At 53.7% G+C, this 18,583-nt stretch overlaps 1 protein-coding gene across 1 annotated transcript; it reads right to left on the bottom strand.

Moving 5' to 3' along the window:
• Positions 1–8,185: 8,185 nt before the first annotated feature.
• Positions 8,186–16,178, bottom strand: SERTAD4 (SERTA domain containing 4). The gene is made up of 4 exons (XM_049769872.1): positions 15,988–16,178; positions 12,157–12,351; positions 10,940–11,043; positions 8,186–10,436 (listed from the first exon to the last, which is right to left on the bottom strand). Exons 2-4 carry the CDS (start codon positions 12,332–12,334, stop codon positions 9,660–9,662), a joined length of 1,059 nt encoding a protein of 352 aa, XP_049625829.1. The 5' UTR covers positions 12,335–12,351; positions 15,988–16,178; the 3' UTR covers positions 8,186–9,659.
• Positions 16,179–18,583: the final 2,405 nt, after the last annotated feature.

The following is an 18,583-nucleotide window of genomic DNA, read 5'->3' as shown; positions in this document are numbered from 1 at the left end:
ACATGCAGCTGTGGGGGACTGGGTGGGGCCCTGGACAAACATGAAAGCAAGGTCTGGCCCTTCCTGCATGGTACCTACTTCTGCCGGCTGGTGCGCATCAAAGCAGAGTATTAGAGGAAAGATGGAACTGGCTCCCCTGCCCTGTGTCACTGGCTCCCAGAAGCCCCCAGCCCTACCAGCAGGCCACCCATCCACATGACAGCTGCCCCCACACTCCCCAGGAGATGCCTCTGGATAGATTTGCAGCATGTGGAGATGGAGGGCCAGGAGGATAGACTCAGCCCCAATCCTGCACTGTTACCTGGTTTCTGTCCAGAAGAGCACAGAGCATGGAGCACCCAACAGTGAGCCTGAGCTGAAAAAACTTGGCAAAGCCCCTTCCTTACCTTCTTTGGAGGGCACTACCTATGTTGGGGGGGGCACTCTGCTCCTAGGGAAGAAGCAAGAAGGGCACCAGGACAGGTGGGCCAGGACTGGCAAGGATGCTTGGAACCCCAGGTGGGGCGAGGAGAGGAAGGAGAAGACAGTGCAAGGGGACCTTCCCATCCCCAGTTTCACTGCTTCCTCCATTCATCAGAGGGGACCTCGACGAGACCCTGCACACCCTCTCCATCTGCTCTCCAGTCCCACTAGTCCACCAAGGCAGGCATCCACCCATCACCCAGCCACTACTAACTCTCCATGGGTCCCTCATCTACCATTTGCCCTTCCATTCATTCAACTATGCATCCATTCATTCTTCCATCCATCCATCCATTCATCATTTACTATGAGACAGGGGCCACCTAAAGTTAACCAAAATTCTAACTCTAACACAAACCCAACCCTAAACCTAATTCTAATCCTTTTTTTTTGGGGGGGGGGTAGTCATACCCGGCAGCCTTCAGGGGTTACTCCTGGCTCAATGCTCAGAAATCGCTCCTGGCAGGCTCGGGGGACCATATGGGTTGCCAGGATTCGAACCACTGCCTTGCCTCCATGCTATCTCTCTGGCCCTCTAATCTTTTTTTTAATTTATTAATTAATTGATTGATTGATTGATTGGTTTTGGGGCCACACCCCATGGTGCTCAGGGGTTAGTCCTGGCTCCGCACTCAGAAATTGACCCCTGTAGTCCGCGGGACCATATGGGATGCTGGGAATCGAACCGGGTCCCTCCCGGGTCCAGCTGCAAGCAAAGCAGCAAACCTACCCCGAGCTATCTCCCTGGCTAATCCTCTCTGGCTAATCTCTCCCTAATCCTAATCCTTTTTGTTTTGTTTTGTTTTTTGTTTTTTGGGCCACACCCAGTGATGCCCAGGGGTGACTCCTGGCTATGCCTTCAGAAATTGCTCCTGGCTTGGGGGACCAAATGGAATGCCAGGGATTGAACCAGGGATTGAATTGAGGTTCATCCTGGATCCTAACCCTAATCCTAACCATAACAATAACCCTGACCCAGACCCACATCCTAACCGTCACCCTCCCGCAGTGCCCCTCATTTCACCACATCCTTCAAATTGTACATCCCACATATCACTGACTCCTTATACACACATACCACATACATCACACTCATCATATGTCAACACATATCACTCCATATATCACCTTATATGTCACACCCATCACATGTCACACACCATATATGTCTCACCACATCCTTCACCTTATGTGTCACACTGATCACATGTCAAATCAGACATATCCCACACATCCTTCACATCACACATGTGGATATATCGCTTATGTCACATATTACATGCACCACAACACATGTTTCATATGTGTTGCACATGCGTATCTTACACATGCATGCCATACATGACCTTCATGTCACCCATTATACCCATCACAATCACATGTGTTGTACACATCACACATGTCACACACATCCTTGTTATATATATATATATATATATTTTTTTTTTTTGGTTTTTGGGCCACACCCAGCGATGCTCAGGGGTCACTCCTGGCTGTCTGCTCAGAAACAGCTCCTGGCAGGCACAGGGGACCATATGGGACACCGGGATTCGAACCCACCACCTTTGGTCCTGGATCAGCTGCTTGCAAGGCAAACACCGCTGTGCTATCTCTCCAGGCCCTCCTTGTTATATTTAATGCACATCACAATCACATGTGTCATACACATCGTGCATGTCACACATATCCTACACACTATATATATTTCTGCCTCCTTCAAGTCATAAGGCCGAGGAGGGTGCCATGGACCGAGTGAGAGGAAGATGGACAAGCTGGTGACTGAGACTATGCTTCTGGCAGCATGATCACAGCCCTGGCCAGGCTGTCCCCGTCGGGAAGGAAGGGTATCCTGAATGAGCAATTGAATGGAGCACGTGGGTACTGGGCAGGCACAGAGTTTGGTGCAGGACCATTAGTGGAGGCAGATGGTGAGGTGTGGTGTCTGCCTTGAGGCAGGCAAAACAGGGACAACCACCTGAGACCCAGGGGTGGGTACCACCTGCAGCAGCAGAGGCTCCTGCTCTCTGCAGACAGAGAACCTCCCAAACAGGTCAGTGCTTGGACTTTTCCAATTATACCCACCCAAAGAGCCAACTTCTGGGGTGTCCATCTCCTACCTTTCATCCCTCCTGAGCTCCAGGGTCCCCCTGTTATGGCCATATCCCTAGCAACCACTGCTTTCACCATCGCCTGCCACACACTGGGCAAGTTCCTGTCATGCCCCCAGGCATGTGCTCTTGTTTCCACACAGATTATACAGCACTAGATGCTTTCTCCATCCATCAGAGGGGCCCTGGAGGAGACCCTGCACACCCTCTCCCAAAGCTCTCCTGTCCCACTAATCCACCAGGGCAGGCATCTGCCCATCACCCAGCCACTACTTGCTCTCCCTGGGTCCATCATCCTTCATCTGTCCTTTCAATTTATTCAGCTGTGCATCCATTCATTCATCTATCCACCCATTCATTCATTCATTCATTCAACTGTGCATCCAGTCATATCCATCTACCCATTTCTTTATTCAACTGTGGATCCACTCATCACCCATCCTCTCATTCATTCAATTGTGCATCCATTCATCAACCACCTGCCCGTTCATTCACCTGTGCATTAATTCATCCATCCACTGGCCCATTTACCCACTCATCTGTTATTCACTTTTTCTCCCTTCTGTCCAGTCATTTCCTTATCCATCATCAACCATACATCTAACAACCAACCATCTATCCATTCATTCTCTGTTCATTCAGTCTTATATTCATATTTTCATACTTCTATTCACACACCCATTCACTCATCTATCTACCCATCTCCCCTACCCACTTTCCTTCATCTATGTATCCACTCACACCCCTCATCCATTCATTCTTCTATCCACTCACCGGCTTTCTATCCAGACAACCTCCTTCCACCTGACTATTCTTGTATCCATCTACCCACTGTGCTCCTTTCATCCCTTCACCCTCTGTTGCACAATATTCTGAACATTACTGTGAGCCATGATGGCATCAGGAAGCAAACTGCTGCCACTTTAAAGGTTGTATATGAGTAAGGGGGATGTACTCCAGATTGGTGCTCACTGGTTGTGGAGAGGAGCCACATTTCCTCCCAACCTTCAGATCAATTAGCTGCTCAAAACTGGAACAAACACCTTTATCCGTGCACGAAGCAGGGTCAGCCCTGGCCACCTAGAAGTTCCATTCCATAACTGGTTGGGCCTGAGAAAGTAAGGCTGAAAGGGGAATGGATTCTGGTCAGGCTGGCTTGCCTCGCTCTGGACACTGACTGGGCTGAATTAACAAGTTTGACTGTTTCCATTTAGAGGAAAAGGCAACAAGCTCTTTAGGGCGTGCCTCCAGATTCATGCCAGAAAATACACACACACACACACACACACACACACACAAACATACACATTTACACATACTCACACATAGATAACACATGCACATACCCACATGCACTCACATATATATTTACACACAGATATATACACACAGATATGCACACCGTGCCCACTGACTGGTCAGCCATGGCCATAGCTAGGAGACAAGCCATCAGATTGTCCCTCTGCTCACAGTGCTCCAGGCCACTGGGCCAGTCCCAGCACAACAGGAAAGGTCTGTCCTGAAGCCTCTGTGCTTCTGCTCTGATGCCTTCAAAGAACGTGCCCCTGGTTGGAGCTGAGGAGGACGCCCGCACCCCAGGGTGTGGTCCCAGCTCCCTCTCCCCCTTCACAGTACCGCCATTGTTCAGGGCATTTCTGGAAAGAGGTGGAAAGTTTATGTAACTGGCTCTGTCGACAAGATGTTTGGGGGGGACAGCTGGAGGGAGGCCAGTGCAAACATGGCTTTGCTTCTCTCTGGACACAGATGCTGGAAAATGGGAGGGGAGGGGAGGGGAGGAGGGTGGGCCCCATCCCAGCCTGGGGTTGGCCAGCTTCTGTCTCTGGGGCTAGCCAGGGCCGCCGGCCTGGTGTGTTTGGATGCTGCTGTTTGAATTAAACAGGTCACCGCATGGAGCAGGGCCTGGGTCTGGAGCTGGTTAGCACCAGCGAGTGGGGTGGGGCTGGCTGAGCAAGAAGCCGCTGACGGCAGCCGGAGCTCCATGGCCACCCGCAGGCCCCCAGACAGGAAAGGCGGGGGGGGGGGTGGGGGGGGGGCAGGGAACCCGTCAGCTGCAGGACAGACACCATGACCAGAACAGCCCCCTAGAACTGCACACAGAGTTTCTCTGCACTTGGGACACACAGCCTCTCAAGGGCGATTGATGGTGGCCCTGGGCAAGACACTGAGGTGAGCACGCACCAGACACAAGGCCTGGGCCCCAGTGCACAGGAGATAGCCCCACAGAAGTTTCCAGAAGGACGAAGCACACTGCTCAGTGAGCGCTGCACTCCCGTGCTCTGTGTCCTCAGGGTAGACAGAAAGGATGTATCTACTGCAGCATGATGGCTGCAAATACAGCAGGGCTCCCAGGGCTCCTTCCTGACATGGACCCTCAAACTCACTACTCTCCTCTGTTCACTGCACCCCAACCCCATCTGCGTCCTTATCTGTCTCTCCGGCCCCCACCCCATTGATGTCTTTCTCTTAAGCTCAGTCATCCTTGTGGGAAACTGTGGGAGGGGAAGTCACACGTGCCACAGAGCTTAGTCAGTCTAGGGGACAGAATGGACTCTGAGGGGGCAGAGGTATGGAGCAGGTAGAGATACAGGGGCATGGCTAGAGGCATTCGGGCAGTAGCTGGGCAGGGTCCTGGCAAGGAGAGGAGACAGGGGCTGGGTCGCAGGTCCCAGGTAAGGTAATGGGGAGTGACCCCAGAACATTAGCGCGGCCAGTGCGGAGGGCATTTGTCTTGTATGTAGCCAACTGGGTTCGAACCCTGGTTTGATTGCTGGTTCGATCCTCAGTTCTATTCCTGGCATCCCATGTGGTCCTCCAGGTCAGCAGGAGTGATTTCTGAGCACAGAGCCAGGAGTAACTAACTTCTGAGCACTGGCGAGGAGTGGCCCCAAAACAGGAGCTGAGAACAGATGCAAATGGTGAATGGGCCAAGAATGGCACAGTGGGTCCAGTGCCCTGCAAGACCTGGCCAGGTGGCCCCTCCCTAGGGGCTCTGCATGAGACTCATTGGGGTCCTCAACCCTGCTCAGAAAGACCTAATGGCCCCCATTCTCCAGTCTCTTGTTTCTCTAATTTTATGATTGTATGAAAATAAGGCTCCCAAATTGCCTTTAATTAGCTCTAATAAGACAGGCTTTTTGCTAATTAAAATGATTATTAAGAAACCATTTGTAGAGAGCGAACACAGTTGGTGGGACCCCAGGCTTTGGGAACTCAGAATGACAATAATGGGGCCACATTCCCTGAGGCTGGCTGGGGCACCCCTCCTATTTCAGGTCCCCTGTGGAGTCCCTGCTTGGGTGCTCCAGGGGAACCCTCCCAAGCCTGCCCTGCCCTATGATGGGGGCAGGGTCCAATCCCTTCCTCCACACAGGAGGGGAATGGGGACTGGGCAGGGCGCTAAACCCCAGCCTGCCACAATCTCCCCTCCCCAAATCCCCCAAGACCTGGCAGTGCAGGAAAAGTGGCTTTTGGGTTTAAGAAGATGACATTGGAAGGGGGTCAACCAGAGGTATGCCCCTTGGTGACCTTCTGTGACCAGGGTTCCCTCCAGAACATCTCATGCCTACCCAGAAACAGAAGGGGCATATAAAGCTGGAATTCTGGGCTGAGGTGAGGCAGGAGCCTGCAGTGATCTCACATACCCACAGCACCTCCCGAAGACCCCACTACTCTGCTGCTCTTTGCTAATTCCAGCCTCATGTTGTCTGAGAGGGAATTCAGGCTCCCCCAGAGCATCCTCACCCAGGAGTTGTGAGCCCACGGTCTCCATATGCCCTGGGTGGGGTCAAGGACATGGAGGGACCCCAGGATTTCCACACAGTGCTTTTCTGTGCTGTGGAGCAGCCCAGATCCAGATGGATGCCCACATACTTCTCATACTCACACCCTCTAAAGGGTCTCAGCCAGAGTCTGCAGTGGGGACAGACTGGACCAGCCCAGAATTTTCAGTCGACAATCCTTATGGGCTGGATGCCTGCCCAGGGGCAAATAAAGTAAAACCTCATCTTCATGAGCAGATCACAGTGCGGTCTTCCTGGCAGGGCATCCCTGCAGTCAGTGCATCCCCCCATTCAGCCAGGCAGCTCCCGGTCAGTGTGCCCCCAGCTGGGGAGCCCCATGGTCAGAGACAAGATATTCATAAGCAGTTACTTCACCTCACCCATCCACATGGACAGTGGACAGGCTGCTCCAACACATAATACCACCAGTATGGGAGGAACCAGCTCTTTCCAAGAGTGGGCTCAGCCCAGCAGGTCATTAAAAGTGAGAACTCACCGCCTGCCCTTGCCTCTGGGGCTGGGAGCCTCCAGGGCTGCACCTGGGAGTGCTTGGGGACTGCTTGGGATAGAAGTGGGTCAAGGACTGGCCAGGCATGAGCCCTTGGTACTTCCTAGCCCCCAGCCCCACGAGGGATGCTAAAATCTCAAGGACATGCTCTAGAAGGTTTCACAGAAGCCAAGCCTCAGCTTGGTGAGTGCTGTGGAAACCTCCAGCTCTGTCCCCCCAAAGCCAGTGTTGCGTGCTGGTGAGGGCTCCCAGGCTGCAGAGCTCCTTCCTGCCATGTTTGATCCCTGGACCACAACATGCTTGTATGTGACAGGCGAGACAGCAACCAGCCATGACCAGAAGTGTTCGTCTGTGAGAGCCAAATGTGGGCCTGCATGGGCTGAGCTCTCAGCGGGCTGTGGAGCCTCCTGCCTGGAGGACCTGCAGAGACTCCACAGCTCTTTTCTCTGCAACTTTGTAAAAACACAAATTTTCAGGATATTTTTTTTTTGTGGGGGAGGCCACACCCAGTGAAAATCAGGGGTTACTTCACTCAGAAATGGCTCCTGGCTTAGGGGACCATACGGGACACCGGGGGATCAAGCTATGGTCTGTCCTGGGTCAGTCACATGCCAAAATAAACAAACAAACCTTTCAGTATCTTCAACCAGCGACCAATCTCACCTTTGGTTCGTTTTTGGCTCTGAGCTGACACAGTCCCTCTTGAGAGAGTCTATCTCAGATTCACTCACTAAGAAGGAGCCACTGCCTAGGGCTCTTTGTGCCCAACCCCCTAAATTGCCTCTGGCAACACCACTAAGCCCAAGAAACACAACTCAGATGGTCACTGCAAGAATCATCCTAGTTTGTCCTTGAAGCCTGAACACAGGTTGAAGTGACAGCACAGTAGTAAGGACACTTGCCTTGCAAGCGGACAAGGGTTCAATCCTCAGCATCCCAGAGGGTCCCTGAGCCCATCAGGAATGATCCCTGAGAGCAGAGCCAGGAATAAGTCCTGAGTACCTTTGGGCATGGCTCCAAAACAAACAAAAGTATTTTTTTCTAAAAAGAAAAGGGAAGGGGTGGGGCAGAGAGATAGCACAGCAGTAGGGCATTTTGCCTTGCATGAAGCTAACCCAGGACGAATGGTGGTTCAAATCCTGGCATCTCATATGGTTCCCAGAGCCTACCAGGAGCAATTTCTGAGCACACCGCCAGGATTAACCCCTGAGTGATGCCGGGTGTGAACCAAAGCCAAAACCAAATCAAAACTAAAAAAGAAAAAGGAAAGGAAAGGGGAAGGCGAGCCCAAATGATAACCATGAATGTGAGAACAACGTAAGGAATTTTGAGCATTTTAATAAATATATACCAAGAAAACTTCACTTTATTACAACACATCCTTTATACAAGCATCTATCAGCTAAGGTTTCAACATCAAATGTTTATCAAAGGTTGAAAATAAAGAACAAAAACATCGCTAAACTATTTAGCCAGAACACAAGAACGCATTAAAAAACGTGGTCCTTGTGGGTACTGGGTCCCCCCCAAAGCTGCTCCTCAATACACTGTAGGAGAGAGGCCCTGGGTTCAGAGTAATGGCAACAATTTAAAAAGCTTTATCTCAGAGAAACTGGGAGTCCCATCTTGCCCCCTTCGTTTAGCATTTGGGTTCTGGGAAGCCTGGAGTATGGAGGCCCAAGGCAGTTCTTAAGCTCAAACCTGGCCTCCATCTCAGGACAGGTCGGCATGACCAGAGAAGGATGCTCTGAGACCTCTTGCAAACACAAATGCTCAAGAAATGATTCTAAAAGATACAGACAGACCCCAGACAGGGCAGCTACTACAGAGGAAGGAGAGGGGGCCTCGTTTTTCCAAAATATCATTCCCCCCACTGAAAACATTCTGTAGTCTCTGGTCCCACACCATGTGCCGATATGCTGACATTGTGCGCAATCAACAGTGTAAGTCATCAATTAAAAACAAAACAAAACCTCATGCTTTTATCACCTAAACGAGAGAAATAATGCAAAACAGATCAATGTAGATAGAGCGCATGCCACTGGGTCATGAACAAGAAAACAAATGAAACAAGACCACCGGCCCCAACCCCAGGTGGCCCGGCAGTCACACCCCCACACCCTCCTCTCCTCTACCCCTGGCAAACATGCCACATCCGAAAGCAATTGGGCACCGAAAAAAAAAAGGAAGAACAGAGATGGCAAATCCAAAGTGAACCCAGAGTGAAGGGCGCAGTTCCCATTAGTGCTGCACCCATGGGACGGGCTTGTTTCCTGCCTGCGAAATCCCTGCTGTCACTGACTCATCCTTAACTTTCACGTGGGCAAAAATTAAGATAAAATAAGGCACCGAAGGTCGCCCCGTGTCCATCCATCCTGTTTTAAAGAGGGCTCCATGCCCTGTGCCTGTCTCTGATTCAGAAGGGCTGGATCAGCCAGCCTGGTCCAGAAGCAGACCCCATACAGGCAATATCCACCTCTTGTCATCCGGAATCAGCAGTCTCATTGGGGATTCTGGGCTATGGCTGCCTCCACAGAGGGCCTGGAAATTTCGAAACAGCACCTTTTGCCCAGGGCAACTGAATAGACTGCTCTCCAGAGGAAAGCTGTGGTTTAAGGTGCCTGCCAGTGGAAGCAGCCGGTGCAGACCCACTGAGGTACAGACATCCAGCAGCCACACATCTGTACCCATCATACAAAACTGCAAGATCCATCACCATCAAATCGGTGAGTGCTAAGGGGCTGTGCCTTGTGCTGCCTGTTCCAGGGACATTGCTGCACCTCACATCCCACTGCTCCAGCACGGCCGGTCAGCAAAGGACACTGCCTCCCTCCGGACCATTGGCCGTCGCCAGCACTCACTGACCACCGGCCTTCTGTCGCTGCTGCCTGGCTCGAAGGAGCCATAGGACAACCCTGGGCATTCAATCTCCAGGTCACTCTGCGAGGCCTCAGGATTAGGAGTGCCCCCATCCTGGCTGCCCTCACTGCTGGTGTTAATGAACTTAGTCTTTTCCGGAACCCCAAGAGACCGGGGACCAACAGCAAAGACTCCGCCTGTGGGCATCTGCGCGCTGTCTTTGAAGAGTGGTACCGGCCCCATATCCAAATCTGCCTGTGCAGAGCAGCTTGAGAAAGGCAGAGGTGGGGAAGGGGTGGGCAAGGAAGGACAGGAGGAAGAGGAGGAGGTGGAGGAGGAGGAGGCGGAGGAGGCACTGGTGACAGGAGTGCTGATGCACAGGGGCACACTCAGGCAGTGTCCGCCACATTCCTGGTACAAACAGCAGGCGTGGACCTTCTCCCACTCCTCCTTGGCCACCCGCACGCGTTTCTGATGGTGACAGTCCTGGGCCAATAGCCAGTCCTGGGCGGAGGTGCTGCCCAGGGTGCAGGTGGGGAAGCACCAGGCACTCTGCCGCAGGATGTCCCCGTGGACTCTCTTCATCAGGTTGTTGATGAGTACAGCCCTCCGCAGGTACACTTCGGGGTCATCCATGGACTTGAGCTTCTCCAGGGACATGTACAGGATGTGGGCTCGCTCCTCAAGCACGGAGATGGGCTGCAAGCAAGACAGCCAGCATGGGATGTGCCCTGTGGGAACCCATGTCCCACAGCCCACAACCCACAACCCAGAGTCCACAGCCACAGCCCATAGACCACAGACAACAATCATGGCCCACAACCTACAGCCCATGGCCCACAACCCTCAGAGCCCCTGGCTTGAAGTCTACAGCCCAACAAGGTGTAGGGGTACCTTCTGGACCTAGAGAGTTGGTCCAAGAAGGCTCAATCACCCCAAATGGGAGCCTTCCTAGAAATGATGCAATCAACAGACACAGGACATGCCCCGCTGAGAATGTTCCTGTGATCCTGGGTCCAGACGCTCTGGCCCAACCTTAGTGATGCCTGAGAAATGACCTGGAACCCCAAAAGCAACACGAATAAATCCAGGCCAGAGAGAAGTGGCTCATTCTCTTAGCTGGGCTGAAAGGGCAGATTTCTGGGGACACAGAGCGAAAGTGCCCAGGAGTTTTTGCAACTCATCCAACAAGGAAAACATACTTGATGGCTACAGCGATGAACGTCCTCCTCTTCTGTGCACTTCCTCTTAAAGCATGAGACCCTGGGTGCCGTCAGCGGGGGCTCAACCCCTCGTAAAGGAGGTCCTGCAGAGTGGGTGAGAGATAGCAAGTGACATAGCATGCCTGAGGTATCCAATCACAGTGCTCTCACCACGGCTTCCCCAGAACAACGGTGCCTGGCTGCAATGGAACATACACCTTCATTTGAGAACTGGAGCTCACAGAGCATTGTCACCCCGAATGAACCCCTGACATGGGAAAGGACACCCTGCAGCATGCTAGGAGATTGGGGCCTTCATTCTGCACGCAGGAGAGATCAGGGTCTCTCGAGACAGGATGGCCACCTGTTCTCCGGCATTTAGATAAATTACTCCACCAACACCGAACACACACCAGTCAGCCATAACTGATTCAGCATCAGACAGTTCTGAAGGTCACCAAGATGGCGATGAACTGAGGACGATGCAATCTCTACCCCACGGGGCATTGACAAGAGCCAGGAGCTCCGGCTCTGAAATGAAAAGTATTTCACATGTTTTTTTGTTTGTTTTAGGGTCATATCTGGCAGTGTTCATGGATTACTTCCTGACTCTACACTCAGGAATCATTCCTAGTGAACTTGAAGGACCATATGGGATGCAGGGATCAATCCTGGGGTGGCTGTGTGCAAGGCAAGCACCCTCCTGCTGCTGCTATTGCTCAGTCCCCATTTCACACTTCAAATGAAAAGTCTAAAGAGTCAATTTCCAACTCTTAATCCTGGGGGACCATAGTCAGCAGTGCTTGGGGACCACTCTGGGATCTGTGGTCAGGGATCAAGCCCAGAATGTCTCAGATTTAATGCGGGGCTTCAGACATGCAGGTTCTGACACCAAGACCCACTTTGGGCCTCCTTCAGTTTTGAGATTTCATGAAAAGCCAAGAGTGGAGGAGCTAGGATGCTGGAAGATGCTCCTTTCTCTCATCTGCCCATTCCAATGCCCCCTTTTCTGTGTCCTGGTTGGGAAGGGTAAAAAGATCGTACCATCAGATTGGCCAGGGCTGGGGGAGCACAGGAGCCCCAAGTTGGGAGATGGGACTCAGTCTTCCAGCCAGGTGCCTGTCCTCCTGCTTGGTTGAGCCCCAGTTCTGCATCCAGCTGAGGATATGGCCCTGCCCACAACCAGAGATGGGGACGGTCAGGCTTCAAGACAGTACCTGTCAGTGGGGAGCTGGCCCCTCGTTCTCCCTCCTGAGGGGCCAGTGCTGGCCCTGGGGGGCTGGTATCCCCATAGCTGTCTGCAGCATCCCAGAGTGTGGGGTAGCTGGGAACCTCCGCGGCATCCTCCGGGACAATGGTCTCACGGAAAGGGTTCGTGGACAGCACGAGCGTCATGACTGGGCACCCGGGGTCTGCGAGAGAAAAAGTACTCAGCCCCGCCCAGGTTGGCGAGCCCAGGTTGGCGAGACCAGGGCTCAGGCCTACGTACACCCTGAGACATTTTAGGGTTGCTTCAGAGAAAACCCTGTGCCCTCAGTGGCTGCCACGAGCTCAGCCTCGTGCGCACAGACCTGCTTCTCTGGGCTGCTCCAAACTCCACCTTATTGTTCTCGCTATTCTCCCCGCAGCCGCTTCTAAGCAGCGACAACGTGGCCTCCCACCTGACCGCAGCCAAGGCACGACCACCCAGCACTTCCAACCCATTAATAAGGTGAAATCAGCTTTCCAGGTCCTCACCCAGAGCTTCCTTTGGTGAGAGATCCACGTGTCAATCACAAGGAAAGGGGGGCGGGGAGAGAGGAGCCCCCTCCAGGACTCAGATGCTCTGGGGCTCCCCTAGGCAGCTCGTCCGCCCCCTTTCTGCAGTTGCTCCCCACTCTCCCCTTTGACACACCATGCATTCCGCTAGCCTCTGTCGGCCTGGACTGGATCTGCCTCCAGTCAAAACACAGGGAGATGAAGACAGAGAATTGGCTCTGTACCCCAGCCGGGACCTAGCCTCTGAGCCAAGTACAACACGGCAGAGCCGGCGGAATATTAAACGGGAGCAGGGTTTGGGGGCCAGCCGGGCGCTGCCCAGACAGGCGAAACTTTCCGGGAGGGGCTCACCGCTAGCAGCCCAGGCAGGGAGGCCGCTGGGCACTCAGGGAACAACCGGAGAAGATGGTCCCAGGTCAGTCTGAAGGCCAGGGGTGCAGTGAAGGGGATCCAGGGTGCCTCATTCCATCCACTCCCAGCAGGCCTGACCCACACAGCTCTTTCTCTTACAAACACACCCTGGGCATGACTGTGTTTTCTGCTCCAAGTGTGTGTGTATGTGTGGAAGACTGTGGGGGTGCAGGTGACAGCTCTCAGCTTCACATGGACATGGCTAGGGTAAACCCAGGCACTCTAGCCAAGTAGGAAGACAGGTCAAGGAGAAGTGGCCACTCCATGACACATCCAGCTCTACCCAGGGATCCCCAAGACCTTGACCTGTCTCTCAGCAGTAGTAGGGGGAATTGATTCATTTGATATAGGCTGTGAACAACACTTTGGTCTCTTCTAAAACCCTTCCATAGATAGCTTAGGGAATGGCCAAGAACCCTTACTCCAGGAGGCGCTCATGCTCAGCAGACATTCTGTGGCTCCCTAGAGCGCATGGTCAGCAAGGCTGTTTGCTGGAGCGTGGACAGAGACAGGGCAGTGTTAGCTCAGCTTCTCCATGGAGCCCAGTGCCTGGCCATGGGGAGTTTTCCTTGCCTCTGACCCCCTCCACTGCGGGACACTTTCTGGCCTGAAATCTGCACTCATTTTGGGTTCTGGAAATAAGATCTGGGCTTGTCTTTTTTATTTCCTTCCCTCTGTTGAATTTCGTTCCATATAAACTAGACCCAGGGCCAAGTCCCAGCCCTTCGAGACACCCCATTTGCACGTATCCGCCCCCGTCTACACTGACTTTTGTTTCCCAGAAGTCCCTAGGGTTTGGGTTAGTAAGTGTTTGTTTCTAGCTTATAGTGGTTGCTTTTTCTTTTTTTTTTTATAAATTATGAAGGATGTCAGTGTTTCTCATTTCGCATATCACGGCCAACATGAGAAATTCTATCCTTATGCATTTGAACTTGAAACATGGTCTAATGGTTTTTATCTTGGCTCTGTCTCTCCTTTATGAGCTCTTGTTTCAGTCAACTTTTTCTTTCCGGAATCTAAAACGTGGACACACAAATATCCTAAACTGGGCATCTTTGGCCAGAGCCAGAGCACAGAGGGTAGGACGTTTGCCTCACAGACAGCTGACCTGGGTTCAATCCCCAGCACCTCACAGGGTCCTGGGAGCCTGCCAGGAGTAATTTCTGAGCACAGAGCCAGGAGTAATTCCTGAGTGCTGCCAGATGTGGCCCACAACAACAACAAAAATAAATAAACTGAGCACCTTGAGTTCTGCAAAGGGACTCTGGGAGTCTGAGTAAAGTGAAGTGAAGCAAGAGGGAAGGATTCTGAGTGGATGTTCGTAATGTGCTGAGGAGCAAGGCTAGGCTCAAAGGGGCTGAGGAGGCAAAGGGGTCTTGTCCTGTTCAGTTCAAATTCATGAAGAAGCGGGTGCGAGTTCAGCACCAAGGAGCCGATGTTGGATGTGGTAAACCAGACCCAAACCCGCTATCCTCTGTATTACATTTTTAACAACTCTGCAACTGGATCGAGCACTGGACCCCACAAATGCACTTGCTGCTAAGACACTAGGCCCAGAGCCACTGAGGCGGGTGGCTGTTAAGGAACTTGCTTGCCTGGCACTCAGCAGACCCCGGTTCAGTCCCCAGCACTATTCAGTGCAGCCTACAGGTGCAGGAAGCAATGCCACAAAGATGCACATTTACAACATGAGGATGGTTTGTTGGGTAATGTCACAGGTAAGTGGGTCCAAAAGCTCATTCTGTGGGATTCTATATCTTGATTTAAATATTCACAAGCCCTGATCTTTCTCCCAGGGATCCTGCAACACTCACAGCCTCCCCAGAAATCGAGGGGACACAGTAACTGCCCTACACACAGGACAGTGACCTTTTGATGTCTTGGGGCTACTGTGGGGGTGCAGGTGACAGCTCTCAGCTCAACGCTCTCTGACATGAATTAGCTTGTTTTCTTCAGAGTTTCACAGTAGGTGGAAGTGGACAGGTATGCCCAGGGCACCTTTGGAGCCACTGTCTCAGTGTGGTGCCCGGGCACATCCTGCCCTTGTCCTGGCATAGTCCCCCAGCTAGACCTCAGCGGTGTGTGGGGCCGGTGTGGATCTTTCAGCCTGATAGTGGCCACTGGTCTCAGCCCAGCTCCTAAAAGATGCAGGTGGGAGCCCAGACTGGCACGGTGGGTCTGGGCACGAGTAGGGTGGGGTATCCTAGTGGTGTAGTGGAAAGTTTAAAGAACTGGCTGGTCAGTCCTGGGGTCCGCCTCATCCCAGGAAAAGTCAGCATCACCACCTTAAATGTCCTGAACAAAGACAAGTTTCTCAGGGCCCTTCCACTGCACTGGAGCTATTATTATTCGTTCTTTCTCTCCTTTTTTCTAAGCCCAGTTGCCTTCTAAGGGAATTCAAGCCCAAAGGTAGGATTCCAAGGCTGTGAGTCACGCAGCCGCTGCCCCGGGGCCGTGCGCTCCAACTGCCCGGGCGCCCTCGGAGACGGCCGCACCCTGCGGACCCTAACACTAGGGTGCGGGGAACAGTCCCCCGCCCCCACTGCCCGCACCCCCTCCGCAGATGTCCGCAAAGTTGGGAAGGCCAAAGGCCGGGTCGGGCGCTGCGGGGCGCCCAGGGGGTGAGCTGAGGACAGAGCCCAGGCTAGCCGCGGGGGCGGAGGACGCGGGGGCCGCGCAGTGTCAGCGCGCCCGCGGGGCCCGGATCCTGCCCACGCGCTCCAGGGGCCGCCCCCCTGTCCCTCCCCACCTGCGCCCGCCCCCACACCCCCTCGTCCCCCTGGGGAACCCGGAGCCACCGACCCTGCGCCCCCCGCAGTGCGCCCAGCGCGCGCGGGCGGGCGGGCCAGGGTGCGTGGCGCTCTGCGCCCAGCTCTTACCGCGGGGTCAGCCGGAGGCGGCGGCCGCGGGTCCCTGGGGCTCGGCGCCAGCCCGGCGGCCGGGTCGGCGGGCCGTGCGAGTAGGACCGTGGCGGGTTACGGGAAGGAGCGGCTCGGCGAGGCGCGCAGCGGGCGGGCCCCGTCGGTCCCGTGTGCCATTTCCCCGCGAGCTTCCGAGGCGCGGCTGTGGCGCGGCAGGACGCCCCCCGCCAACCCACCCCCCAGGCCAGCGCGCCAACGTGCCGAGCGCGCCCGCTCCCGCCTCCCCGGCCCCGCGCGGGGCGCGCCTCGTCCCCCCTTTACCCGCCCCCTTGGCTCCCCGCCGCCCCGCCGCGCCCCGCAGCCGCGACCCCGCGCGCTCCACCGACCCCGAGGGCGCCTCCTGGCCCGCGCGCAATGGGGTTTTAGTTTGCGGTTGTGCGCGCGCGCGTGCGATTTGGAGAGCTAGGAGAGGGAGGGAGGGAGAGCGAGCGAGAGAGAGAGAAATAGAGGGAGAGAGAAAAATAGAGGGAGGAAGAGAGAGAGAGAAGGAGAGAGAAGGGGGGGAGGGAGGGAGGGACAGAGAGAGAGAAGCGCCTCTCCGCCCTCTGCAGAAAGACTTTCTCTTCTCATGTGCCACGGAGGGCGGAGATGAGAAACAGACGTTCCCTGGGCCTTGCTGGCTCCCGCCTCGCAGCCCGCCCCAACCAGCGAACCAGCCCGGGCGGCCCAGCCCCCCACCCCAACCCTGGGTGGGGGGGACCTGGCTACGGTGCCTATTCGGGATTACAAGGGTCGGAGGAGAGGGGAGGGGGTTCCGGGGCACAGAAAAGCATTCCCAAGGGAGATTGGGGCAAGGCAAGGTAATTTCGCCTCCTTACACACACACACACACACACACACACACACACACACACACACACACACACACACACACACACTGCATAGTTCTGCAAATAATGATGGCCCCTATCCTTGGCCACGTGGAACTCTGGGGGTATATATAGCTGGCCTCCCGGGAATGGGTCATTTCGGGTGTAATGAGCACTGGCTTGCAGGGCACAGAGTTCCCCCCCCCCCCCATAAACCCTCCCAGGCACCTGCACAAACGGCGGCGCAGACGAATGTTTGTTTACGCCGAGTTTGCCAGATGTGTTGCAAATAATGCCGCCTTCAGCAGCGAGCCCTTGGGAGGCTTGCCTGGTCCCGGGAAGGCGCGGGCAGGCGGGCGCGCACACACCACCGGGCAGACTTGGAAGGAGCCAGAGCAGCCATCCCGATTAGCATCAGCAAATTGAACTCCATCTCATTTGCATGTTTATTCCTTAGAATTGTAATTAAATTTGGGTAATAAATGTTTCCCATTTCATTTGTACACTTGAATTTGGGGTGACTGACATGCCATTACATGTATTCTTTCCTTTTTATTATATTTTTTTTTGTTAGAAAAAGTAAGAGCAAATGTAGTTTATTCAATAAAGCAGCAAACGTATGAAACATGATTAGGACTAATGTGCTCTGAAGGCATTTCTGCTGAATTTTGTGCAGGAAAAAGACTCGTATGGGGAATAGAGGCAGGCGCTTGTGTTGATGCAAATGAACAGGACAGACAGCCTGGAACGTTGTATCGTTTTTTTTTTTCCAAAAAAACATAACTCAGGGGCCGCCTAAAGGTTGACATCCATCTTGCCTTTATTCAGAGCCCCACTGGCTTCGACCAGCTCAGGCAAGATAGAAGTTATTGTGATGATGATTCCAGTATTGTACAGAGCCTCTTTGGTGCCACCATGCCCACATGGCCTCTGCATGCTCAAGTCATGGGTAGAATAAAATTTCCCTTGGGGGGCTAGAGTGATAGCACAGCAGGTAGGACATTTGCCTTGCACACAGCCAATCTGGGTTTGGCATCCCATATGGTCCCCTGAGCCTGCCAGGAGTAATTCCTGAGCCAAGAGTAACCACAGAGCGCTGCTAGGTGTGGCATCCCACATTTTTTTCTTTGGGGGAGCATGGGGAAAGGCAAGGCAAGGCCCCAGGCAGGGGGAAAGGGGAAGGGACTGGAAGGCTGAGTCTGGTCTTGAAAGGAGCCAATGTGAGCACTGGAAGTATGGAGGTTCCGTTCGTTTCTTTCTACATTCAAATTTTATAGTATTTCAAGGGCTCTGGGGAAGACAGGATACATAAACCCGAATGGAACAAAGCATAAAATTGAGAAATAACATGGGACCAGACTTGACCAGAGGTTACATTGACATCCAGGAGTCTAGCTTGAGTTTTGGAGAGACTAGGGTGGGGACTGGTTGAGGGGCACGTGGCCAGCAAGTCTCAGGAAGTGACATGGAGCATATGGTAGGTGGCCCCAGCACCCCAGTGCAACCTGTCAACCCCCCAGCCTCCTTCTCATCTCAGGGTTCATGTTCCCTGTGATTCTGATTTATTTCACCTGGACACCAGAATCCAGCATCTCCTTGGCAGGACATGGAGGAGGGGGAGAGGATTGGGGAACAGGGCTCTGTGTGGACAGAGAGTGTTGGGGCTCCAGAAACAGCGGGGGAGAGAGCACAGGTCTCTTCTGTGGCCCAGAAGTCCAGCACTGATACAGGCTGGGCCCAGTGAG

This window comes from Suncus etruscus, chromosome 3 (assembly GCF_024139225.1).
Source record: "Suncus etruscus isolate mSunEtr1 chromosome 3, mSunEtr1.pri.cur, whole genome shotgun sequence".
Lineage (NCBI taxonomy): Eukaryota > Metazoa > Chordata > Mammalia > Eulipotyphla > Soricidae > Suncus > Suncus etruscus.
This window is presented reverse-complemented; position numbering and strand designations above follow the sequence as displayed.

Bases quoted from the DNA above. Each gene is read 5' to 3' on its own strand.
- SERTAD4 (XM_049769872.1), bottom strand. From the start codon at position 12,334: ATGACGCTCGTGCTGTCCACGAACCCTTTCCGTGAGACCATTGTCCCG. The intron at 11,044-12,156 runs GTACTGTCTTGA...CCCACTCTGCAG, and splicing joins GGCCAGCTCCCCACTGACAG to GACCTCCTTTACGAGGGGTT. The intron at 10,437-10,939 runs GTATGTTTTCCT...TCTTGCTTGCAG, and splicing joins TTCATCGCTGTAGCCATCAA to CCCATCTCCGTGCTTGAGGA.